Below are 26583 nucleotides of genomic sequence, written 5' to 3'. Positions count from 1 at the left end.
AAATAAACGCACACACGGTTTTAAAAGCGAGAGCCATCATCAGAATTAAAGAGGTGTGTCTTTGGAAAAAATGATTATATAATTTCTATCCTCATGAAAGTTTATTCAGCAATCTTCTAATATATACTAGATAAGTCTAATCAATAAAGGAGGAAATGTTTTAATTAAGTTGATCTTACTAGGTGTGTTGTTTTTTTGTTTGTTTTGTCCTTAAGTAAAACCAGCATATTTATTTTACCGTTACTGAAGAAGATAATGTATCTAACTAGAAATTTCTTATTTTTGTTAGCATGAGCCTGTTCTGAATGTCACTGTTCTACTTTCTAATACAATTTCTTTATAAGGTTTTATAATTATTCTTTAAGATATACTGTACGGTGTTTTTTTAACATTAAAAACAACTCAGCTTACCTGCCATTTTATGTATTAATTTCTTAATAAGAGACACATGATTAAGAATACAACTTAAAAGTTGTTTTTCCATCTTTTTTTCTCTCCACCTTCCTCTTTACCTTAATACCTTATCCAAGCCACTTCCCTTCCCTGCTGCAACTACAACTGTCTTCTACCACTACACACACATGTCGTCTCAGAGTAGCAAAGTAGTTTGTTCTGGTCCAGTATATGTCTTTGGTTCAGACAGCCCATTATAAGACTGTATGGAGTTTATTTAACATATGCTAGTATGCACTCATCTTAATATAAACCTCAGACCAAAAGAAAGGACTCTATTTCCAATAGAAAATTTATATGTGTTATCAATGGGTAAGAATAGTATTTATCTTTAAAAGCTTTTGTATGGTGGCAACTTAATGGCATTTCAGATGCTGACTTCATGTCAGCCTTTTACTAGCTGAATGCTCAAGTTAATTAACTTTTCATTTTCACATCTATTACAATGAGCACAGCAGAGATTCTCAATAAATGCTAGTTGCCTTCCATATACCACCCCTCCCATTCCTTGCCCCTTTTTTTTGTTTTGACATTTTGTTGTTTCGGATGACGATGATGATGATGTCCAACGATGAGCCCTACAGCCCACTAAGGTTTGATCAGGAGCCTGTGCAACAGCACCAGAGTTTCTAAATGATATGCTCCCCCAAAACCTTGGCTTTATGATGATGAAAATGTCACCTCAGATTTAGTTATTACCATTCATGAATACTCTGTATCTTATGGAATGCATTGCTCCTTAGTGTATTTACAAAGATTGTTAAAAATCATGAGGAAGAAACCTTGCACGAGAAGCACCTTCTTATCAAACTCACAAAAAAGAAATAATTTTAATATATCGTTTTGTCTTAGGAAACACATCAACCTGATTGTAAAACAATATATGAAAACAAATTAATGTGGCCAAGAAATGATCTGATTTCATCGGTTGCTTCAAATTGATGTTGAAATTAAAACCAGTGTAGCCAAAGCATTTTTGGAGTTGTTGCTCTTGATAGCACAAGGGCAAACACACGTATTACCAAACACTTGGAATCTGCTGAAGAAGTTATGTAAGAAAATTAGAAATCTGCAAGCCTGCTCTAGTGCAGGAAAGGAAACAAGCAACTTAGCAGAAACTGGATGATGTAAACACTTAAGTTTTCAAAATGTTTTGGAAAGAATCCTACTATTTTACATATCTGTGATTTCACATCAGTAGTTTATTTCTTTAGTCGGTTATTGGTATCCTTTATTTGAATCTACATGAAGCATCTACTTTATCATAAGTGTAGGCTTACAATGGGAAATGTTTGAAAGTGGGTAGAAATATTGCTTGATAAACTCAAGTCTAATCAAAAGAGCAGCTTGGGTCTGCAGCTTGGGTCTCTGAAAGAGTGGTTGATTTATCAGTTAATTCATTCAATACTTATTGAGTGTCGTTCAACACTTATTGGGTGTCTATTCGTTGTAATGGCTGCAGAAAAGATACAGTTCTTGTCCTTGAAAACTTACATTCCAATAGCGATAACATATAGATTCATATAATAATGAAACTGGGAAAAATAGATAAATATCATAAGAGATGCAAAGGATTTTATAAGTTAAAAGGAGAAAGAGGTTTCTTCCAACTGGCCTAAACCTGAGTTATGCATAGAATTTTGCCAGGAAGAAATGTTGGAACAGCATGAACAAATTGTTTGGGTAGGAAAGTTCAGAGTGGATTTGAAAATAATGTACAGGTATGTCTGGAGTGGTTTCCTTAGGAAATATAAGCAACTGAACTGGAGGATAAATAGGGGTTAATTGATGGAGAGTCTTAATTGTCAAATACAAAGAATTGGGGTTCATTTTAGAGATAGTTGGGAGCTATTGAAGTTTTTAAGCAAAGGAGTAAGTGACCAGATTATAATCACAGTAGGTAAATTTACTCTAGTAGTGAAATGTATTGGAGATAGGGTGAATAGAGGAAGAAAGATCATTTGAAGGTTATCATAATATTGCAGCTGACTAAGGCCGACTGATTAAAGACACATGACAGGACAGCCCACAGATTTGCTAAAGGAAAGGAGAGGGAGGAGTAAAGGTGACTCATGCTATGAATCTGATTCATAAAGAGAATAACATCATTTAACAAGAAGGGTCAGAAGGAGGAGTAATTTGGAAATTAGATAATATGAGTCTTAGTGTTGATTAGGGTGATAATACTAATAATTATTGAGCACTCATATACTGGGCACTATTTTACATGTTTCACATGCATGATCTCATTTATTCCCCAGAACAATTTCAGAGCTTCTCATACAGCCTGCCCAAGTTTATACTGCCAGTGGCAGGGGCAGGATGCAATCCCCAGGAGCCTAATTAGAGCACAATTTATTAAACTTTAATAGAGTGCCTATATTGAATGGGCGGAAGGTGAGGCAGGGAAGGGGTAAGAGAAAAGAAAAACAAATGAAATAAAAGGAGAGTGGAGTGATCAGGGACGGTTAGGGAGTTCCCAGGGAAGATCACAGAGAGCCAAAGACATTCCGAAAATGGAAGGTGCGTGTTTCCAAAAAGGTAAGAGTAGAAGGCAGTCTAAGAAAAGGCCTAAAAGTTTCAGAAAAGTGGTGAAGTTTAAAGTTTGTCAGTAGGAGGTAGAGGAGTCAGTAATTTATGAGGAAGTAGGAACAGCAAAGGTAGGCATTCAGGAGGTCTAGTACTGAATTCACTCATCAATAGAATAGATATTATGATATACTAGAGGCCCGATGCACGAAATTTGTGCAAGAGGAGGCCTTCCTTCCCCTGGCTGCCAGCACCGGCTTTCTCCTGCACCTGGGGCCCGGGCTTCCCTCACAGCCCCGGCTTCGTCCGGAAGGTTGTCTGGAAGGATGTCTGGAAGGACATCCAGACTAATTAGCATATTATGCTTTTATTATTATAGATAATCATGATTTTCTAACTCAAGCAGTTAATTAAAGTGTTAAAAAATAAAGGCATTTTGAAAAATAAAAACACTTAAGCAGCTATACAGAACTATATTGTTGCTGGAAAGGAGAGGGAAATAGTGCTTCATCGCCCGAGGATAGGACTGCTGAGGAAAACTTTATAAGGCTGAGGGATACTTACTTGGGTGCTTATCGGAAGGGGGACATTTTAAGATATAGTAGATATCAGCCTTCTTCCAAAGGAAGGAGAAAATGATGCGATCTAGTGCATACTGCTGACCTTAAACAAACAGCCAAAGCTTTTTCCAGCAAAATGGGTTTATTGGGGAACAACAAAGAATTGTAATTCGGGACATTTCATCTAATTGCAACCAAGTATAAGTCCCAAGAACAAAGGAGAGGAGACTTGTTTCCTAGAGGAATGAATGAGAGAGTTCAGAGGGGCTTTTGTAAACAAAGAGCCCATTGGAGGAAACTGGGAGTTTGGAGTGTAATGGCTTTTCATTGGCTGAATTATAACACTCTTTCATTGGCTGAGTGGTTGTGCGGAGAAGACCCTCCTTCCTGCTGGAGTAGATTTTTTTTAAAAGTCTTGGCCCTGGCCTAGTAGCTCAGTTGATTAGAACATTGTCCTGATACAACCAAGGTAGTGGGTTCAATCCCAGTCAGGGCACTTACTAGAATCAACTAGTGAATGCATAAACAAGTAGAACAACTCTCTCTACCTACCTGTATTCCCCCCTCCCTTTCCCTCTCCCTCCCTTTCCCTCTAAAATCAATAAAAATAAATTTTAAAAAATGTTCCTGGTGAAGATGGAAAGTACTTCCATGGGGGTGTCCCTACAGACACTCCCAACTCCAACTTAAATGTGGTTTCTGTTTATTAATGTTTGCCATAGATAAAAGGTTTGAGTCCTGTGAGTAAGGACCTTTTCTCCAAGACTAGAAAGAAGTAAAAAAGAATGAGGCAAGATTTTGTGTGTGTGTGTGTGTGTGTGTGTGTGTGTGTGTGTGTGTAGGGGGTACATTTAAACCCCTAACTGTAGCAAAGGAGACCAGGGGCACTCACTCATATTTTATGATCTTGCCTTTTTCAGTAAATTTAGAAGGTGAGGTGATTAGTGACTGAGAGAGAGAGGTTCAGTTTAGTAGCACTGGGGAAGATTTGCAACAGTTTCTGTGGAATACAGTGAAAAACCAGTTAAAGATAACTAAAAAGGTTGCTACACAATATTGAGTTCATGACGAGGTTAAACAGCATGCATTTTCAGTATAATGAGTTGCCAGGGTTATGTGACTTTCTTCTGCAATGTTTAGCAGCCTGGTAGTGGAGAAACCAGCTGGCTGATTTACAAAGGGTGAAGGAGCGTGGATGCGAGTGAACCCATTTTAGGAAGAACTAAATGCCTAGGAGAGCCAGGATGTGCCTTTTTTAAAGCTGCATGCCAGTTGGTTTGGGTGTAGGTTATCCTCTGCAGATGTAGAAAACAGTTGGAGCTGCAAAGGGTGCTAAGGCAAAGGAGCTAAGGAAAAGGGAGAGGCAGAAGTAAGAGGGAGGCACATGAAGGGGCTTAGTGCCCAGGAAATGCAGGGAGGGTATCGGTGCTTGAGCAGGTAGAATTGGCCTAGTTCAGGGAATGGTGCTCTTGCTACCTGACTGTGAGGAACTGATGTGAGGATTTTAGAAATAATAAAGGTATGTAAGTGATCAAGGCAGTGGGCGTGGCAGAAAGGAGGAGCCAAAGTCCAGGTACAAATTCATAAATGATCATCAAATAATGCCCATAAAATAGACAGAAAGAGAGTGAGCAAAAGAGAGAAATTATCTATACTAATAAAAGGGTAATATGCTAATTAGACCAGACATCTTCCAGACAAAGCCACGATGGTGGGGGCCGAGGCAGTGGTGGTTAGGGGTGATCAGGCCAGCAGGGGAGCAGTTAGGGGGCGATCAGGCCGGCAGGCAGAGGCAGTTAGGGGCAATCAGGCAGGGAGGCAGGCAAGCGGTTAGGAGCCAGCAGTCCCGGAATGCGAGAGGGATGTCCCGGATTGGAGAGGGTGCAGGCTGGGCTAAGGGACACCTCTCCCATGCACGAATTTCGTGCACTGGGCCTCTAGTCTATAATAATAAAGGTGTAATATGCTAATTAGACCAGACACCCGAACGACCTTCTGGACGTCATTCCGGACGACCTTCCAGATGAAGCCGCAGCAGAAGCAGTTAGGGGCGATCAGGCAGGCAAGCAGTTAGGGACGATCAGGCAGGCGGGCAAGTGGTCAGGGGCGATGAGGCAGTCAGGCAGGCAGGAGAGTGGTTAGGAATCAGCAATCCCGGATTGCGAGAGGGACTGAGCCTAAACCAGCAGTCAGACATCCTCTGAGGGGTCCCAGATTGCAAGAGGGTGCAGGCCGGGCTGAGGGACACCACCTCCCCCCCCCCGCCACCACCACCCCCCCCCCCTGGAGAAATTTCATGGCCCAGGCCTCTAGGTATAAATAAACCAGAGAGACTTTAAAAGGGAGGTAATTCCCGAGGTGTAGTATTAGGGGATTAAAAAAAAAAACCATTGACATCTCATTGGTAATATGGCATGTTAGAGGAATGTGAACAAGAAGACTTAATTTTTCAGCTAATTTATATGTAATCAGGTGTGAACATTGGAATGCTCCTCCTCATTGATAGTTCACCTCAGTATATGTTAAATGTGAATTGTAGTTCAACTTAACATTTTTTAAAATGCTGGGTCCTATATTGTTGGACTCATATTTTAGCCATATAGTATTGAGGTGTTTTCAAAAAAAAAATCAGAAAAGAGAAAATATTATTTCTGGCATTTGAATTTTAACTATTTCTAAAACTATTTGAATTTGAACTAATTCTAAAAGACCTGTAGATGTATAGCAGACCCTGAGAATGTCTGAATCCAGTTTCTGTTCTACCACTAATTTTCTATGTGAATTTGACAAATGACTTAATATGCTAATATATATCAGATTTGCTCATCAATAGAATAGGTATTATAGTGATTTTCTTTTTTTTAAATCTTTGCTTGTTTTTTTAATTCTTCAATTACAGTTGACATTCAATATTATATTAGTTTCAGGAATACAGCATAGTGGTTAGTCATTTACATACTTACTAGGTGATCTCCCTATAAGTCTAGTACCCATCTGGCACCAGATATAGGTATAACAGTAATATTGATTATATTCCCAATGCTGTACTTTACATCCCCATGACTGTTTTGTAACTGCCAATTTGTAATTCTTAATCCCTTCACCTTTTTCACCCAGCTCACCCACTCCCTTCCCTCAAGCAACCATGAGTTTATTCTTTGTATCAGTGAGTCTGTTTCTGTTGTGTTTATTTATTTTGTTTTTAAATTCTACATAGAAGTGAAATCAAGACATTTATCTTTTTCTATCTGACTTATTTCACTGAGCATAATACCCTCTAGGTCCATCCATGTTGTTTTATGGTAAAATTGCATTCCTTTTTATTGTTGAGTAATATTCCGTTATGTATATTATATACATATATATATATATATATATATATATATATATATATATATATATATATATATATATATGTTAATTACATATTCTTTATCCAGTCATCTATCAGTGAACACTTAGGTTGCTTCCATATCTTGGCCATTGTAAATAATGCTACAATGAACATAGGGATATATGTATCTTTTAGAATTAGTGTTTTGAATTTTTTCAGATAAATACTAAGAAATGGAATTTCTAATGGTAGTTCTGTTTTTAATTTTTTGAGGAACCTCCTGTTTTCCATAGTGGCTTCACCCATTTGCCATCCCACCAGCAGTGCACAAGGGTTCCCTTTTCTCCACATCCTGGCCAACATTTATTGTTAATTTATTGATGATAGCCATTGTGAGCGTTGTGATATCTCATTGTAATTTTAATTTGCATTTCTGTGATGATTAGTAAAATCGAGCAGCTTCTTTTCATATGTCTGTTGGCCATCTATATGTCCTATTTGGAGACATGTCTATTCCAGTCCTCTGCCCATTTTTTAATTGGATTGTTTGGATTTATTTGCTGTGTTTTTTTGTTTCTTTGTTTTTTGTTTTTGTTTTTGTGGGGTTTTTTTGGTGTTAAGCTGTATGAGTTCATTATATATTTTGAATATTAACCCTTTATCAGATGTATGATTGGTGAATATCTTCTCCCATTCAGTAGGTTGTCTTTTTGTTTTGTTGATAGTTTTCTTTGCTGTGCAAAACCTTTTTAGTTTAATGTAGTTCCATTTGTTTATTTTTTCCTGTTGATTCCCTTGCCTGAGGAGACATTAAAAAAAAAAAAAAGAATTACTAAAAGCAATGTCAAAGAGTTTACTGCCTATGTTTGCTTCTAGGAGTTTTGTGGTTCCTGATCTTACATATAAGTCTTTAATCCATTTTGAGATTATTATTGTATATGGTATAAGAAAGTGGTCTAGTTTTATTTTTTTGCATATATCTTTCGGCTTTCCCAACACCATTTATTGAAGAGACTGTCTTTACTCCATTGTATGTTCCTGCCTCCTGTGTCATAAATTAATTTACCATATAGTCGTTTATTTATGGGTTCTCTATTCTGTCCTGTTAATCTATGTGTCTGTTTTTATGCCAGTACCATGCTGTTTTGATTACTATAACATTGTAGTATAGTTTGATGTCAGGTAGCATGATGCCTCCAACCTATTGGGATTTTTTTGTGGTTTATATTAATTTTAGGATTATTTGTTCTAGTTCTGTGAAAAATGCCATTGGTATTTTGATAGGTATTGCATTGAATCTATACATTGCTTTGGATTGTATGAATATTTAAACAATGTTTATTCTTCCTTTCCATGAGTATAGTATATGTTTCCATTTATTTATATCTTCTTCAATTTCTTTCTTCAGTGTCTTATAATTTTCTGAGCATAGATCTTTTATCTCGTGGTTACACTTATTCCTAGGCATTTTTTATGCAATTGTAAATGGTATCTCTTTCTGATAACTCTTTATTGGTATATAAAAATACAACATTTCTTTCTTTTAATTCTTTATTAGTTAAGGTATTACAAATGTGTCCTTATCCCCCCATTAACCCCCACACACACTAATTTCTTAATATTAGTTTTGTATCCTACTACTTCACTGATTTTATTTATCAGTTTTAATAGTTCTTTGGTGGAATATATAGTATCATGTCATCTGCAAATAATGACACTTTTACTTCTTTCTTTTCAATTTGTATGCCTTTTATTTGTCTGATTGTTGTGGCTAGGACTTCTAGAACTATGTTGAATTAAGGATGAAAGTGGACATCCTTGTCTTGTTCCTGATCTTAAGGAAAACACTTTTAGCTTTTCACCATTGAGTATGACACTAACTGTGTGTTTGTCACATATGGCCTATATTGTTTTGAGATATATTCTCTCTAATCTGACTTTGCTTGGAGTTGTGTGGTTTTTTTTTTTAATCATAAATGGATGATGGACTTTATGAGATGGATTTTCTGCCTCTATTGATATGGTCATATGATTTTTAGCCTTCATTTATGTGGTATATCATATTACTTGAATTGTGGATATTGAATTAACCTTGCATCCCAGAATAAATCCCACTTGATCATGGTGTATGATCTTTTTAATGTATTGCTGGATCTGGTTTGCATCTATGTTCATCAGGGATATTACCCTATAATTTATTTTTTTATTATTTTTTTGTAATGTCTTTGTCTGGTTTTGAAATCAGGGTGATACTGGCCTCATAAGATGAGCTTGGAAACCTTTCCTCCTCTTCAACTTTTTGTAATAGTTTGAGAAGGATATAGGTTAATTCTTTTGAATTTTTGGTAAAATTCACCTATGAAACCATCTGGTCCTGACTTTTGTTTGTTGGGAGGTTTTTTTTGTTTGTTTTTTTAAATTATTGATTCTATTTTGTTAGTAGTTATGTCTTTCAGATTTTCTGTTTTCTTCTTGACTCTGTTGTGGAAGATATAATAGTGATTTTCTAACTCTAGCAGTTAATTGAAATGTTAAGTTGTAAAGGCATTTTGAAAAATAAAAAAACTTAAGCAGATATACAGAGCTAAGTTATTGTTACTGGAGAATCAAATTAGAATTTCCAAATCAAGAATTTTTTTAAAAAAAGGACTCTTTTTACAATTTCAATTAAAATAAGTCCTGGATTTAATTCAACTTCCATTGTTTTAAAAGGCTGGTTTTAGTTACTGATATTCTATCGTGATGTGAACATGTATAGCAAGGAAAGTGACACCTACAATGGGACTGTGTGTTCTAAATTCAGAATTATGCATGGTCTGAAACATCTGGGATAAGCTACAGGGGAGGAGGATATCTTTTTGGACCACAAGCCCCCACTCTTTCTGAACATCATGGTCTCTGGCTCTCTGTCCATTCTTCTAAAGGCAGTGCTCTGGCCCTAACCGGTTTGGCTCAGTGGATAGAGCGTCGGCCTGCAGACTGAAGGGTCCTGGGTTCAATTCCGGTCAAAGGCCCATGCCTGGGTTGTGGGCTCAATCCCCAGTAGGGGGTGTGCAAGAGGCAGCCGATCCATGATTCTCTCATCATTGATGTTTGTATCTCTATCTCCCTCTCCCTTCCTCTCTGAAATCAATAAAAATATATATGTATTTAAAAAAAATTAAGTCCCTAACCGGTGTGCCTCAGTGGATAGAGCGTCGGCCTGTGGACTGAGGGGTCCCGGGTTTGATTCCAGTCAAGGGCATGTAGGTTGGTTGCAGGTACATCCCCAGTAGGGAGTGTGCAGGAGGCAGCTGATCGATGTTTCTCTCTCTCAATGTTTCTAACTCTCTATCCCTCTCCCTTCCTCTCTGTGAAAAAAATCAATAAAATATATTTTAAAAAATAAACATAAAAAAATAAAGGCAATGCTCTGGACTTCCTTGTAACTCTTTGTAGTTCTCATGATGTGAAAGAAATCCCCTTAAAATGTGTTGCTATTATTGTTCTTGCATTGTTTGAAATCTGTGGATTAGCAGTTGTGTTACTAAAAATATAACACTTTACTATTCCATGATGAGAAGAAGAAACTATAAGGGAGAGCTGGATAATTAACCTCATAGAAAAATTGATTTGGTGTTACCTGTAATGATAGATATAGATAGATAGATAGATAGATAGATAGATAGATAGATAGATAAAGAGAGAAAGGAAATAACCAAAAAAAGCCTGTTGATGTTCTTAGGGGAATATGACTATGTAAATAAACACATTCAACTTTATAAGGATAAAATACGGAAATAAGTTGAAATAACTTCCATGGAAGTAGAGGCTTTGATCCTTTGAGAATGTGGGCAGCCTTAGGACATACATTTTCCCCAGGAGTGAGGGCTACGTGACTTGGGTGATGTCACCAGTGACTACTAACCACCACAGTGTAAACAAACATCAGCAGGAAATAAATGTGGGCAGGGCAAGGATCTAAAAGCATGCCTTCCTTCTAGAAAAGTATGCCTTCCCATGTTAGTGGTTTGTTTTTTTGTTGGCTTTTCTTCCTAAGGCAGTGGTTCTCAACCTTCCTAATGCCGCGACCCTTTAATACAGTTCTTCATGTTGTGGTGACCCCCAACCATAAAATTATTTTTGTTGCTACTTCATAACTGTAATTTTGCTGCTGTTATGAATCGTAATGTAAATATCTGATATGCAGGATGTATTTTCATTGTTACAAATTGAACATAATTAAAGCATAGTGATTAATCACAAAAACAATATGTAATTATATATGTTTTCCGATGGTCTTAGGCGACCTCTGTGAAAGGGTCGTTCGACCCCCAGGTTGAGAACCACTGTCCTAAGGGAAGAAAGGGGATGGAGCATAGCTGTTGCCTTCTGTCACAGAAACCTTTTGTTACAGAGGCAGTGTCTGTCCTTGACAAATGGATTTCCTTGTTGACAGTCTCTGTAACACCGAGAAGTAAGGGACTCTTGCTGCAGTTACTGGTTGCTTGCCCCAAACTGACAGGCTTGTCTGTGGAACTGCTAAGGAGAAAGTTTCAAGTTACCAGAATTAAGCAAGCCCACTGAGGAGCAGGAGCAGCGGCTGGAGGAGGAGGAGGAAGGGGAGGAGAAGGTGAGGAGGAGAAGTAGGAGGAGGAGGAGGCAGAGGAGGAGGAGCAACAGCAGCAGCAGAAGAAGCAGATTAAGCATTGCAGCAGCTGCTCCTCTGATTGGCTGGATGGTTCAGCTGCTTCCTTGGAACAAAAGGTCAAAGTGGACTGCAGTGTAAATGTGGAGAGGCAGTCGATAAAATAGCATTGCTTGGAGAAGTTTGGAGGCTGAGAGCAGCAGAATTCTCGCTAGCTGCAGAGCAAGTTGCTTCAGCTGTGAGCTGCAGCCTCCCACCCAAGCCCAGCCCAGCCACTGTAAGAAGACGTTCGCTGGACAGACGACCACACTTGGCATATTGGCGTGGAAGAGACACTTGTGAGGGTCCCTTGCAAATCTATGTACAAGAATGGCTTGTGAAATCATGCCTCTGCAAAGGTAGTATTCTTTCCTGTTTGTTTGTTTCATTCTGTTCTGTATTTTCTGAGTAGAAGCCAACCATATAACTTTGCCAATACTTGACATCTTCTAGTAACATGCTGCAAACTGTGGAGAGTCCATGGTACATCATGTTCTTCATTAAGTCCAGAAAAATTTAAATATTGTACTGCTTCTTTTACTGACACTTATGCCCAATTTATTATCTTTTTCACTTTATTATTATGTTCAGGTTCTTTTTCCCTTGAATAAAAATAAATGTAAGAAAATATCTATGAAATGTAAAGAAGAACTGAAGAATATATTGAGCAGGTTTATAAGAAAACTGAATTAGCTTCTTAGCAATGTTGTGAAGCTGTGGTAAAAAACCAAGCTCGTTTTAAAGCATGTGTATAGGCTACGAACCTTTTTAAAAAATACATCTTAGACTCCCTCCCTTCTGGAGTTCAGATCTAGGCAAGGATTTTCTATCAATAAGTAGAATATAATACATGAACATAAGTGTTAAGGGTAATATTTCCCTGTGAATAATTATAGATTTATTACACAAATGACATCTTTTTTAAAAGTACTACATAAGAACATTTGAGCACAAGACTGTTTTGTTCATTAATGATTGTAAGGAATTATGGAGGTTGGGGTGGAGCAAAGAAATGTAACTTTAAACCAAGGGGTTTGTAAGAAAGAACACTGCTGGTGAACTAATAAGTGAATAATGTATCCTAGAATGTTAAAGCTGGAAGTCACCTGTGTGATGTCGGAGTCTAGTCCTTCAGTTTCACAACAAGAAAACTGAGGCATGGAGGAAGTCTCAGAGGTGCCCAAGGTCACATTTTATAATTTTTAAAATGACTTTTGCCAATCATATTATCATATTTCAACTTCAACTGCTTTACCTGCAGTGGCGGTCAATCCCATATAAATACTTCCTTTAAGAAAACTATAGAGGGTTTTATTAGTGAAAATGATTTTTTGAATCAAAGAGTAAATCCAGTTTATAAGATTGAAAAAAATCAGGACAAAAATGAATTTTATTTTAAAAACCATGCCGTCAGTATTTTACTGAACGTTCATATGTTTTTTTGTTGTTGTTGTTATTAATCCTCACCCGAGGACATTTTTTCTATCGATTTTCAGAGAGAATGGAAGGGAGGGATAGAGACAGAGAGTGAGGGAGACACATAGGTTGGTTGCCTTCTACATGCGCCCGACCAGGGCTGGGGATCGAGCTTGTAACTGAGGTATGTGCCCTTGATTGGGATCGAACCCAAGACCCTTCAGTCCATGGGCCAGACCTTCCAATCACTGAGCCAAACCGGCCATGGCAGAATGTTCACTTTTAATCATTAAAATAAGATAAACAAAAATTGTGTTTATTTACAGAATGGGTCCTGCCGACGTAATACCGTGAGATAAACCTGTGGACGTGTTTCTCTTTCCCTGTAATGACAGGTGCACTGTGATGGGAACTTGATGGAGGTGTCCCAAATATTCCTTCTCTAAAAAATTAACCTAAGAAAGCATAAAGTGGCTTATAGATAGATCTGAAGTTTTTCCACACTAACCCACATGCTTGAAGCCTGCAAGAGAGTAAAACTAATGTACACTTTTTGGAGTCTTGATTTGGTTTCCAACTTTAAAGTTGGGGATTAGTTTTTCTTGTAATGACTTCAGTTTTTAAGGGTCTTAAGCAAGTCATATTCTAGACAAGAATATTGGCTATTACGGAACTCTGTAATAAGCTACTTGATGATATAATAACAGTTAAGAAGGAAATAGATCTTTATACTGCTAAAACTCTGTTTAAGGAGCTAAGATGATAAAAGCTAAAATGGAATTTTCTCCAAAATTATTTTTGCATTGTTAGTTCTTATCAATCAGCCTATGTCAGAGTCATAATTTGAATCTGCATTCCAAAATGCTGACCAGAACATTCACTGTTTGCCTAATCTGAGAGTTTAAATGGATTGGTTACCCTGCAGTGTTCATTTCTGGCCTCTGCCTGCCTTTGATTATAAACCTCCTGAAGGCAAGGACCAGGTTTGTTCGGTTCTCTTCGATAAGGATCTCTTGAGAATTTAAGCACCGATGCAGAAAACATTTCTGCTCCTGGTTCAGTATCTTTGGCTGAGGGTCTCTGTGACTCTCTGGTAATGATTGTTGCCAGCCGCGCCCACGGTTACTCTGCCTGAAGCCTGAAGGTTGCAGAGCCTTGTGGTAATGCCTGCTGGCTGCTGGGATGAGAGCTGAGCTCTATTCTGTTTAAGAGCCTGAAGGGGGAAAACCTGAATTGAAAGTGGACAAGTGAGAGGATAGCTTTAGATACCAGCTAAGGAAGTTTATGCTCACTATTTATATTGAGCAGATGGGCCAATGCTTCTCATACTTTAGGCGCATGAGAATTACCTGGGTAACTTATTTTTAAAATTAACTTCGTCCTGCTGCCCTCCTTCCCTGGACTCACTGTATTGGAATCTGGGTGTGACAGGGAAATGATCTACATCTTAACAAGCTTCCCAAAAGCAAATCTGATCAAAATGGTCCCCACATTCAGAGAAACACTGATCTAAGCTCTGGTTAATGATTATAGTTGGTATAAAACCATTGACAGCAGGTATATATAACAATCTAACAGTAAACTCAACATCCCCAGATAGCATACTGCGTATCGTTACCTTATATGAGGTGTGTTTTGTTTTGTTTTTTGTTTTCATAATGGTGCTTTCATTAACTAGATGGTGAGTGTTACCTATTAAAACAAAGCATCCTGAGAATGCTGTTTAACATTTTTCTCTATGACCAAACACTACTCTGTACTACCGGTGATGCTAAGGTAATTAAGACACAAGCTCTGCCCTAGCTGGTTTGGCTCAGTGGATAGAGCGTTGGCCTGTGGACTGAAGGGTCCTGGGTTCCATTCCAGTCAAGGGCACATGCCCAGGTTGCAGGCTCAATCCCCAGTAGGGGCATGCAGGAGGCAGCCAATCAATGATTCTCTCATCATTAATGTTTCTATTTTTCCCTCTCCCTTCCTCTCTGAAATCAATAAAAATGTGTTTTTTAAAAAAAAAAAAAGGACAAAAGCTCTGCTTCAAAGAGGTCACATGCTGGTCAGAATGCAGACACATTACCAGACAATTACAATGCATGTGGTGGACAGTATGATAAGCATAATAATAGAGATGTGCCTGCATGGATAACATTGCCCTATATTTTGTTTAACCTCATATAAGCATATGGTCTTATTGGAGGGCATGTTTGTACCTTAATGTCTACTTAGTTTGCAATTCCAAGAGTGACTTTTTTAGCCTTTCTTAGCATATTGTGAAAGTATGTAGAAGATAAATTTGTTACTGCTAATCTGTAACTGAGATGAGAATAACAGATAAGGTTGGAAGCTCAGAATGAAAGAAAATACTTTGGTTCCCCCTTTAATGTATTTTGCTGTCTGTTTATTACTTAACGTAATTTGCAGACTTTCCAGGATGAAGTTAACTATTTAGAAACTCATGATCTTTAGAAAAAACTGCATAAGCTGAATATTTATAATGTGACTCCTGTAAAGAATTCAGTTGTTACATTTCACTTCAAATGGCTTAAATTAAAGATGGGATCTTATTATATACTAGAGGCCCAATGCACAAAGCTCGTGCAAGAGTAGATCTTCCTTCCCCCAGCTGCCCTGCACAGGCTTCCCTTGCAGCCCTGGCTTGGTCCGGAAGGACGTCCGGTCTAATTAGCATATAACACTTTAATTATTATAGATCACTGAGATGGTGAAATTATCTCAATTATTTTTAAAATACTATAATATGTACACATATTTCTTTTTTAAAATACATTTTTATTTATTTCAAAGAGGAAAGGAGAAGGGAGAGATAGAAACATCAATGATGAGAGAGAATCATTGATTGGCTGCCTCCTGCACACCCCCCTACTGGGGATCAAGCCCGAACCCAGGTATGTGCCCTGACCGGAATCGAACTCGGGACCCTTCAGTCCACAGGCCAACATTATATCCACTGAGCCAAACCAACTAGGGCTACACATATTTCTTACACTTAATTTTAAAACTCAACACATTGTGTAGCATTAGATGGATATTCTTGCCATCAGAGAAAGCACTCCAAAAGAAATAAAATAATACAGAAATAAGTGGAGAAATGATATTAAGAATTGAAATAAAAGTTTTTATTTCTTTAGGTAACTAGATAGACCTTCTGTCACAAATGAGATAACATGTTTTATCAGACTCCAGACTTTACTTATACCTCAGGCTCTTTCTATGATTCATATTCGTTGGATTATTTTCATTAGATATTATGGATCTGTTGATAAGGATCTCTAACTTTTTTATTGCTAGACTTCAGTAGACTAACAAACAAAGTCTTAACTCTTAGTCTTATGACTATGACAAAACATTCAATGTTCACAGGAGAATTTGATTTGCTAGATTAACTTTCCAATACCCGTTAACTCAATTTATATCCACAAAGGGTAAGGGTGGAGGATGAAGTTAAGAGCACTGGTGGTTAATTTGGATTCCTTTGGTTTTATTGTATTGTCATATACTTTCATGTGTTAGCGTCCTCTTCTTTCCTTGGCTTATTTACCATAGTGGGAAACTTACATTAGTAATGTCTATGTAATTCTCTTTTTTATTGCTTCCTCCGGAAAATGATATTTAACATATGTTACTGAATGTTTATTTTATGATGGTGAAATACATGTAATTCCCAATTGCAGTGACTCTTTTAAGACTTATAGCAACAGGGTTAATTAGCATGTATTATTGATCCAGCATAGGAAAATTCCACTAAAATTTCTTACAACAGAATTCATCTGGTCTTTCTAAATATTGGTCTTTAGAATATCCTTTTGCAAACAAGGTAAACATTGATAACCTGGGGATGATGTGGGAGTTAACTAGGGAACAAGCCAGGTAATAATGGTCCCGCTCATGTGTCTTCTGTGTGGTGTTAGAGAGCCCTCTGCTGCTTGTGGTGGTGACACCTTCAATTTATCTGTAAACTCATGGTATTCATAACTTGTTGCCATTTTGATAACACTCCCTGCCCTCCTCACTCCCCCTCCGCAAACACAGCCTAAGTGGGAGTTAAAAGCTGCTTCACTTCAAATCTGGGTTAGTTTATGGGGTTGTGTAACTTAGACTTATCATACTGTATATGGTCAGTGTTGGGTAGTAACAGGAATTCATTGAGAACAGATACGATCTTTGTGAGCTCTGTTCTCATATGGTGGTTGCAGTGTCTTTGGAGTTTAGATGTTTCCTCAATACTCCAAATAAAGATGATAGTATGAACTGAAATGAGGATATTTTTCAACTTTATGGAGTTCACCCTGTTTAAACTATTGGAAAAGTAGAGGTGTTGGATATTCAGCACCAAACAGTGGGGAAAGCAATGGAAAGGTGGTAAAATTGCCACTAAAAACCATATCCAGACACTGACTCCCACTTGAATTTGGGCAGATCATTTTCCTCATCAGTAAAATGGGATGATAATTCCCAACGTAGTTACTTATGGAGGAAACTTTGTTGTTAAAGAATAGGACTCCTCAGATGTACAGTAGTATGTTGCTTTACTTTTGATTTTGTTATTCTTACACTTGTTTTTTTTTTACAATATACAAAATAAATCTATTACCAGATTATAGATACAAAATAATTAGCCATTTACATGCAATAAACATTAATATTTTAAGAAAAATGATTTTAAATATAATATTACATGCAATAAACATTAATATTTCAAGAAAAAATATTTTAAATATAATATTACCAGAACTGTACTAACATAGTATAATATCACAAAAGTTGTAGGAAATATTAAAAATCTGCAAATAATAGGATTACTTCTATTGTATTCCTCTGAATCTATTTTTGTTCATCAGTTTATGTTGTTCATTATATTCCACAAATGAGTGAGATCATGTGATATTTATCTTTCTCCGACTGGCTTATTTCGCTTAGCATAATACTCTCCAGGTCCATCCATGCTGTTTCAAATGGTATGAGTTCCTTTTTTTTTTACAGCTGCACGGTATTCCATTGTGTAGATGTACCAGTTTTCTAACCCATTCATCTGCTGGTGGGCACTTAGGCTGTTTCCAAATCTTAGCTATTGTAAATTGTGCTGCTATGAACATAGGGATGCATATATCCTTTCTGATTGGTGTTTCCGGTTTCTTGGTATAATTTCTACTGGGTCAAATGGGAGTTCCATTTTTAATTTTTTGAGGAAACTCCATACTGTTTTCCACAGTGGCTGCACCAGTCTGCATTCCCACCAGCAATGCACAAGGGTTTCTTTTTCTCCACATCTTCTCCAGCACTTGTCGTTTGTTGATTTGTTGATAATAGCTGGTACATCATTGTCGTTTTGATTTGCATCTCTCGGATGATTAGTAACTTTGAGCATGTTTTCATATGTCTCCTGGCCTTCTGTATGTCCTCTTTCGAAAAGTGTCTATTTAGGTCCTTTGCCCATTTTTTGATTGAATTGTTTATCTTATTTTTGTTTAGTTGTATGAGTTCCCTGTAAATTTTGGAGTTTAAACACTTATCAGAGGTAACAGTGGCAAATATGTTCGCTCATGCAGTGGGCTTTCTTGTTTTATTGATGGTTTCCTTTGCTGTGCAGAATCTTTTTATTTTAATGTAGTCCCACTTGTTTATTTTCTCTTTGGTTTTCATTGTCCTAGGAGCTGCATCAGTAAAGATATTGCTATGACATATGTCTGCTATTTTGCTGACTATGAATTCTTCTAAGAAATTTTGGTTTCCTGTCTTAACGTTTAAGTCCTTTACCCATTTTGAGTTTGTGTATGGTGTAAGTTGGTGGTCTATTTTCATTTTTTGCACTTATCTGTCCAGTTTTCCCAACACCATTTATTGAAGAGACTGTCTTGACACCACTGTATACTCTTGCCTCTTTGGTCAAATATATATATATATATATATATATAATTTTTATATTTTATTGATTTTTTACAGAGAGGAAGGGAGAGAGATAGAGAGTTAGAAACATCCATCAGCTGCCTCCTGCACATCTCCCACTGGGAATATGCCCGCAACCAAGGTACATGCCCTTGACCGGAATCGAACCTGGGACCTTTCAGTCCGCATGCCGAAGCTCTATCCACTGAGCCAAATCGGTTTCGACTCTTTTGTCAAATATTAACCCATTGTACGCCATAAGCGTCTGTAGACAAAAGCGGCGGACCTTCCCCACAGGCCACGCACATCTATTAAAAAAAAATATATGTTCTCCCTAAGTGGCAGAGCTGACCAACTTTAAAATCATTTTTTGTGAGAATTTTCAGCTGAAAATATTCAAGAACACCCGAATTGTAATATATTTATTTTTATAATATTCATTGCAAATTGATTTTTTAAATTAAATGCAAAATATCATGGCGTGTGGGGATGGTTTCCATTTTGGATGTGTGGCAATTAACTAGTAAATTGAGCATAATGGCTTGTGTCGATTTCTGGGTTCTCTTTTTGATTCCATTGGTCTATATGTATGTTCTTGTGCCAGTACCAGGCAGTTTTGAGAACAGTGGCTTTGTAGTATAGCTTGATATCTGGTATTGTAATCCCTCCAACTTAGTTCTTCTTTCTCAAGGTTCCTGTGGCTATTCGGGGTCTTTTTTTATTCCATATGAATTTTTGGAGAGTTTGTTCTAGGTCTGTGAAATATGCCATTGGTATCTTAATGGGGATTGCGTTGAATTTGTAGATTGCTTTGGGTAGTATGGACATTTTAATGATGTTGATTCTACCAGTCCATGAGTATGGTATATTCTTCCATTTGTTTATTTCTTCCTCTGTGTCTTTTTTCAATATCTTGTAGTTTTCCGAGTACAGGTCTTTTACCTTAGTAAAGTTATTCCTAGGTATCTTATTTTTTTTTTTAGTGCAATGGTAAATGGGATTGTTTTTTTAGTTTCTCTTTCTGTGAGTTCATTATCCTATATAATAAAAGCCCAGCAACCGAAATGGCAGAACGACCAGAGACCAGAATGACCACGGCCCCTCACCCTGGCCGGCAGCCCCCCAGCGAGTGGTTAGCGGTGATCAGGCAGGCAGGTGAGCAGTTAGGGGCGATCAGGGAAGCATGCAGAGTGGTTAGGAATGGTTAGGGGTAATTAGGCAGGCAGAGGTGGTTAGGGGCAATCAGGCAGGCAGGCAGAGTAGTTAGGGGTGATCAGGCAGGCAGAGGCAGTTAGGGGCCAGTGTCCCAGATTTCGAGAGGGATGTCCGACTGCCGGTTTAGGCCCAATCCTCCTATGGATCGGGCCTAAACTGGAAGTTGGACATCCCCCAAGGGGTACCGGATTTCGAGAGGGTGCAGGCCAGCTGAGGGACCTTCCCCCCCCCCCCCCCCGCATGAATTTCCTGCACTGGGCCTCTAGTTGGTGTATAAAAAAGCCATAGATTTCTGGGTGTTAATTTTGTATCCTGCGACATTGTTGAATTCATTTATTAAGTCTAGTAGTTTTTTGATGGAGTCTTTAGGGTTATCTATGTGCAATATCATGTCATCTACGAGTAATGACAGTTCTACTTCTCTTTTTCCAATTTGGATGTCTTTAATTCTTTTTCTTGTCTGATCGCTATGGCTAGAACTTACAGTAGTATGTTGAACAGGAGTGGTGAGAATGGGCATCCCTGTCTTGTTCCTGTTCTTAGGGGAAATTGTTTTACTTTTTGCCCATTGAGTATGATGTTGGTTGTAGGTTTATCATATAGGGCTTTTATTATATTGAGATATGCTCCCGCTATTCCCATTTTGCTGAGAGTTTTTATCAAAAATGGGTGTTGGGTTTTGTTGAATGCTTTCTCTGCATCTATTGATATGATCATGTGATTTTTGTCTTTCAATTTGTTTATGTGTTGTATCATGTTTATTGATTTGCGAATATTATACCAGCCTTGCATCTCTGGAATAAATCCCACTTGATTATGGCTTATGATCTTTTTAACATATTGCTGCATGAAATTTGCTAATATTTTGTTGAGGATTTTAGCATCTATGTTCATCATGGAATTTGGCCTGTAATTCTCTTTCTTTGTATTGTCCATTATCTGTCTCCTAAAAATGCCTATGTGACCTTTAAAAGTCACTCCCAGTGTCACTCACCTAACCTACCTGCCAGCCTTCATGTTTAAGGTCTAGACCTCTGGCCTCTGCCTGGCTCTGTGGCCTTCAGCTAGTTGATTAACCTTTGTAAGACTTGTTTTTCTTATCTGAAAAGTCTGCTTAGTGATACTTCTCCTACACACACACACACACACACACACACAAGGGTGTCTTTGAGAACTGAATGAGAAAATGTATAGGAAGCTTTGGCCCAAAGCCTGGCTTATTATGGCAAGTCCTCAGTGTATGGTATCCCTTTTTCATAATATTATCCCTTTTTAAAGTTATTGATCATTATCAAATTTTAAGTTGCTATTTCTTCCTGGCCTATACATTCTGTGAGGGTTGGGGTCATATCTTATTAGCCTGTATCTCTGGCACCTATCATAGGCTCTGATAAGGAGAAAACCTCAGAAAATGCTGGCTGAGCACGTGAATGTGGTTGTGGAAGCTCACAGAGCCGGAGTGCAGGTACATCAAGCTTTTACACCGTCACCAGTGGCTCTTCATCCTAAAAACCAGCACAAAATCATGACAATGTAGAAACAAGTCTTTGAGTCATTTTTCTGTGCAGAGCCCTCCACTGGCAGCAGGCAGTTTGCTAGGGGGAAGATGACAGAGTAATTTTCATTGCTTTCAATGCAGTTTGTCGCCTTCAAAAAATCCACATTCAGAGTTAACAGTTTGGGAAATTTTTCTGATAATAAAGGCTACATTAGCAAACCATTAAAAATATTATTATTGACCAGCTGGTGTTGCTCAGTGGTTGAGCATCGACCTATGAACCAGGAGGTCACGGTAGAATTCCGGGTCAGGGCATAGGCCTGTGTTGTGAGCTCGATCCCCTGTAGGGGGTGTGCAGGAAGCAGCCTATCAATGATTCCCTCTCATCATTGATGTTTCTATCTCTCACTCCCTCTCCCTTCCTCTCTGAAATAAATAAAAACATATTTTTTAGACTATTATAATTAAGGTAATTATTAAAAGAAGTTAGTAAAAATAATTTACTATTTTCTTCTTCCCTTCTGCAGGTATCCCTAGTTCTTTGAATTTTTGTTTCAGTAACTAAAGATTAGAAACTATTTTAACTTATTTACTAATATTCTAAAAATATTTTCTCATCAACTAATATCAATCCCCTCTAAAAGGAAGTTATTGTAATGTGCATTCCAAATGACTGCCTCCTATGGCAATCTTATATGGCTGCAATAAGGATAAACATCACTTTTCTGAACAAGCATTTCAAAGACAGAAGAAAGATTTCAGCTGCCTTGATAATAGTTTTGTAACTAAACCAAAAATTTCTTTCTCTGAGCCCCAAACAACCTTTGGGTTTGCAGTGAGGTGAAATAATTTTCTTTCTCTGCTCTCAAGCCAGAACAAACAAATACAGTTTGTGGCAAGAACATATTCAAACATTACTTTGTCTGAACATATCCTTTTCTGGGTTCACTGTTCACCACAGAAAGTACAGTTATTACATTGTTGGCATAATGGAAGAACTCACACCTCTAATTGTGCAGTTGAAAAAAAGAAATTATTATCTTTTTAAAAAGTTATTTATTGATCTGAGAGAGAGAAAGAAAGAGAGAAATATTGATTTGTTGTTCCACTTATTTAGGCAATCATTGGTTGGTTCTTATATGTGCCCTGATTGGGGATCAAACATACAACCTGGGTGCATCCGGATGATGCTCCAACCAACTGAGCACCAAGCCAAGGCTATTGTCTGTCTTCCTTTCTTCCTTCCTTCCTTCCTTCCTTCCTTCCTTCCTTCCTTCCTTCCTTCCTTCCTTCCTTCCTTTCTTTCTTTCTCTTTTAAGGAAGATTGCAGAAAACTCATGGCACAGTTGAAATTTCATTGTTTTGAATAGAAGAGAACAAGGTAACTTAAAATAATTAACACAGAGATATGTGAGAATGCTTCTACTGGAAAAATTAATTTTATAAATTATAAAGTGTATGTTTTCAAAATATTTAGTCTAACAGTAGTGTTAACACTCAGCAAAGTCTTGATGATGCTGATTTTATTCAACAGCCATTTATTGACACCTGGCATGTTCTAGGCACCTTGCTAGGTGCCGGTGGTACAGAGAGAAAGACAAATCCAGACAGTGAGGCGAGCATCTGAACTCGGGAATTTCTTCGTCATGTGCTCAGCACTGGCCTGTAGCTGTGAACTCAGTGTCTCAGAGCCTAGAGGAAGAGTGGCTTCCTCTCCAGGGTCCTGGAGATGGCTTCCCGGATTAGGTGACTTGAAAGCTGAGAGATAAGTATTTATCAGGTGGAGAAAGCATTTTAGAGAGAGGGAACAGCATGTACACATGGGGAGAGTAAAGAAAGTGCACTGATCTAGAGAGTTATGTTGGGCTTAGATTGGAAGGCACCTTGTATGCTAGGTTTAGACATTTGGACTTTACCCCAAAGCCAGTGGGGAAGCAAGACCGACTCTTACTAGTAAGTATGAAGGATGGTTCCGATGAGAGTATTACAGATAAACTGCTGTGGGTAGCAGGGAAAGGGAGTGTTGACCCTGTGAAAGACTAAGATAGTGGAAATGGGAAGGACAGATCCAATTCCGGTGACTTGTCTTTTTTGAGATAGAATCAATACAACTTGGTGGTTTACCAGAGGTGGGGGTAAGAGATAAACTTCCTTAAGGAGGGCAGTTGGTTAATTACCGTGACTCAAATGTGAGAGGAATGAAAATTCTGTTCTATGACTCTAAACATGTCTTCAGCCAGGGTCCCCTGTGAAGTGTGATTCCATGGTGAGCCTCTTGGATGTGTCATTTAATCAGTAGGTGGTTATGGTTCCCTTGATAAAGCATCCGCCCCCTCCCTGCTTACAGGCCCTCTCCCCCCCACACACACACACACCCCCACCCCGTGCATACACATACCCTCAACCCCCTCCAATTTCTCAGAGTTCAAGCTGTCATCAGAAGGTCATCAAAGATGGAATTTAGCTGGGTGGATGAGATTGAAAAAGAATGAGATGTTCCTGTGAATCTAGAAGATAGAACGCAGGTGATAAAGAGTGCCACCGTCGTAAAGTAAGGAGGAACCCAGAGAGCGCTTTCGTTCGTCCCTGTGTCTCCTTGACACCACCTTTGTTACAACCAGAAGAAGAATAGTTAAAGGAGACTGTTAGCTCCCCATGGCCTTCCAGAACTCCATCCCCATGTGCACTGCTGAGCGTATCTGGACCCACCTCTTCTCTGTGCTTTTCTCTGCCATCCACACCCAACAAAATCTGTCCTTCTTGGGCCCAGAGCTGGTTCTGGAAGTGGGGCAGAAAAGGAAAAGGCGTTTTCTCTCTGTCCTGTGGGATCTCAATTTAAAAATATTCACTGAGCGTGCATTCTGTGCATCAAGCAGGGGAGAAGTGTGTTTGGCATAGTGTCTTAGACATGTTTTTCAATGTGGGTCATGACCTATTAATGGTCATAAAACTAGTTTAGCAGGTTGTGGCCCATATTTTATATAATTTTACATAAAAAATATAATAAAACATAAATTATCCAAACACAGTAAGAATACTTTATGAAATGTATGTCCATTTTAAGTTTATTTGTAACCTCGTGATGTAAAATGATTTGGATCATGGCCAAAAGTCTTTAAAAATATAGTATCTGGACTACTTATTGAGGATAGATCATTAGAATGAGAGGAGAGTATAGGCCTGGAAATCAAACCCCTCTGTCGGTCTGGGAACTTGACTCTAGTCGTAACGTTCCTATAAATGCGTTTTCAGAGCACAACCTTTTTGTAAGATGGAGACACCTTTGTGAGGCAGGTGCTTATTTCTGAATTGAGAAAAAATAATTAGCAGATGTATTGGTTTCCTAGGGCTGCTGTGACAAGGTACCACAAACCAGACTTAGAACAGTAGGAAGTTATTGCCCCCCTGTCCTAGAGGCCAGAAATCCCAAGTCAATGTGTTGGCAGGGCCGAGCTCCCACTGAAGGCGCTGGGGGACCTTAGGCCTCTCTCCAGTGTGGTTTGTGGCAGCATAACTCCCATCTTCACGTGGCGTTCTCCCTATGTGCCTCTGTGTCCAAATTGCCCCTTGTTATAAGGACGCCTGCCGCTCTAATAACTTCATTTTAACTTGATCACTCCTGTAAACATCCTATCTCCAAATAAGGTCACTTTCTGACATATGGGTTAGGGGTTCAGCATATCTTTTTGAAGGGACACAATTGAACCCATAACAATATATTTCAAATTTCCACTAGGCATTTAAGAAGGTAGTATGGGAAAAAAGGAAGCCGTAGAAACATTTTTCTGTATTATCGGGGGAGGGGGCATTCTAAATTTTTGGAATTCTTGTTTTGTCTGTTTTGCCTCCAAGATAATACCTCTTAGTGTTGGCTAAAATGCCTGTCCTGTGAATAGTAACAGCTTCAGCTCTTCACACTTACCCTTTAGTCAGGAAAATCCATTTGCTCTTGAACTTCAGTAGTTTGTTTTTCTTTGTACTGGCTCAGTGTTGCAATTTTAGTCACAATATACAAATAAAAAAATGGCAAACAAAACTGCTTGGGTTTAAAATAAGTATATATACGAAAATATTCCCCAAAATTACAGCGGTGAACTCTTAGCTACCTACCAATCTGAAAACTTTTACATTTGTTTTAAAAAAATACAGAAATTCTTTTTTTCCATACTCCTGAATGGGGCCAAACCAAAAGCCTGTAGCAGAACATCCTGCTACATCACTCCCCAGCTGTAGTGGGGCATGGCCTTGCCTGAGACTGTGCATACATCAAAAATGCTCCAGTAAGCACTAGCCGGTTTGGCTCAGTGGATAGAGTGTCGGCCTGCAGACTGGAAGGTCCCAGGTTCTATTCCAATCAAGGGCACATGCCTGGGTTGCGGGCTCAATCCCCATTGGGGGGCATGCAGAAGGCAGCCAATCAATGATTCTCTCTCATCGTTGATGTTTCTATCTCTTTCTTCCTTTCTCTCTGAAATAAATGAAATATATATTTTTTTAAATGCTCCAGTAAGTGTGGCACTTGGTGTTTTGCAGGAGGGAGGGAGGGAGGGAGGGGAGAAAATGTGCTAATTAACTTCACTCACCTGATCATTCTCTAAGAAAATTCTTAGCACATTCTGTTGCAACATGAAAAAAAAACACACACACCTGAATTCCATAGAAATGTTTACTTAGTAATGTTGATTTTATCCTTTCACGTGTCCTTCACTTCCTCTCTCCCTTTTTGCTCTTTTTTCTTTTTAAGCCCCCATAGATGGTTTTCCTAGTTTTTTTCAATGAATAGAACCGAATCCTTAGCACTTATTTTTCTAGCCTCGAGGAACACAAACTATTTCTTGCAGCTCAAATCACTTGAAAATGTAAAGTGTGTAACTAAATATGCAGATTATGTTAATTATTTTGGTAGCCAGCCATATTGACCAGTTAGAACAGTGGTTCACACCCTTGGCTGCACATTAGATTACCTGGGAATCTTGTTAAAATCCTGATTTCTCAGCCTAAATGCCCATCA

General features: G+C 38.3%; 1 protein-coding gene across 6 annotated transcripts in view; it reads left to right on the top strand.

Annotated features, from left to right (window-relative positions):
- FAM13A (family with sequence similarity 13 member A) overlaps window positions 1-26583 on the top strand; it is a 270864-nt gene that overhangs the window by 157351 nt on the left and 86930 nt on the right. Inside the window, exon 1 of one of the 6 annotated variants that reach the window (XM_014452078.2) lies at window positions 11494-11901. The exons of the other annotated variants lie outside the window; for them this stretch is intronic. Coding sequence (XP_014307564.1) covers window positions 11873-11901 — 29 coding nt within the window. The 5' untranslated portion in view covers window positions 11494-11872. Of the gene's footprint in view, window positions 1-11493; window positions 11902-26583 lie in introns of those variants that run through there. 6 annotated transcript variants of the gene reach the window in all.

The sequence above is a fragment of the Myotis lucifugus genome, unplaced genomic scaffold (genome assembly GCF_000147115.1).
Source record: "Myotis lucifugus unplaced genomic scaffold, Myoluc2.0 scaffold_12, whole genome shotgun sequence".
In the NCBI taxonomy this organism is placed as follows: domain Eukaryota; kingdom Metazoa; phylum Chordata; class Mammalia; order Chiroptera; family Vespertilionidae; genus Myotis; species Myotis lucifugus.
The sequence above is the reverse complement of the archived record's forward strand: the minus strand, read 5'-3'. Positions and strand labels throughout refer to the sequence as shown.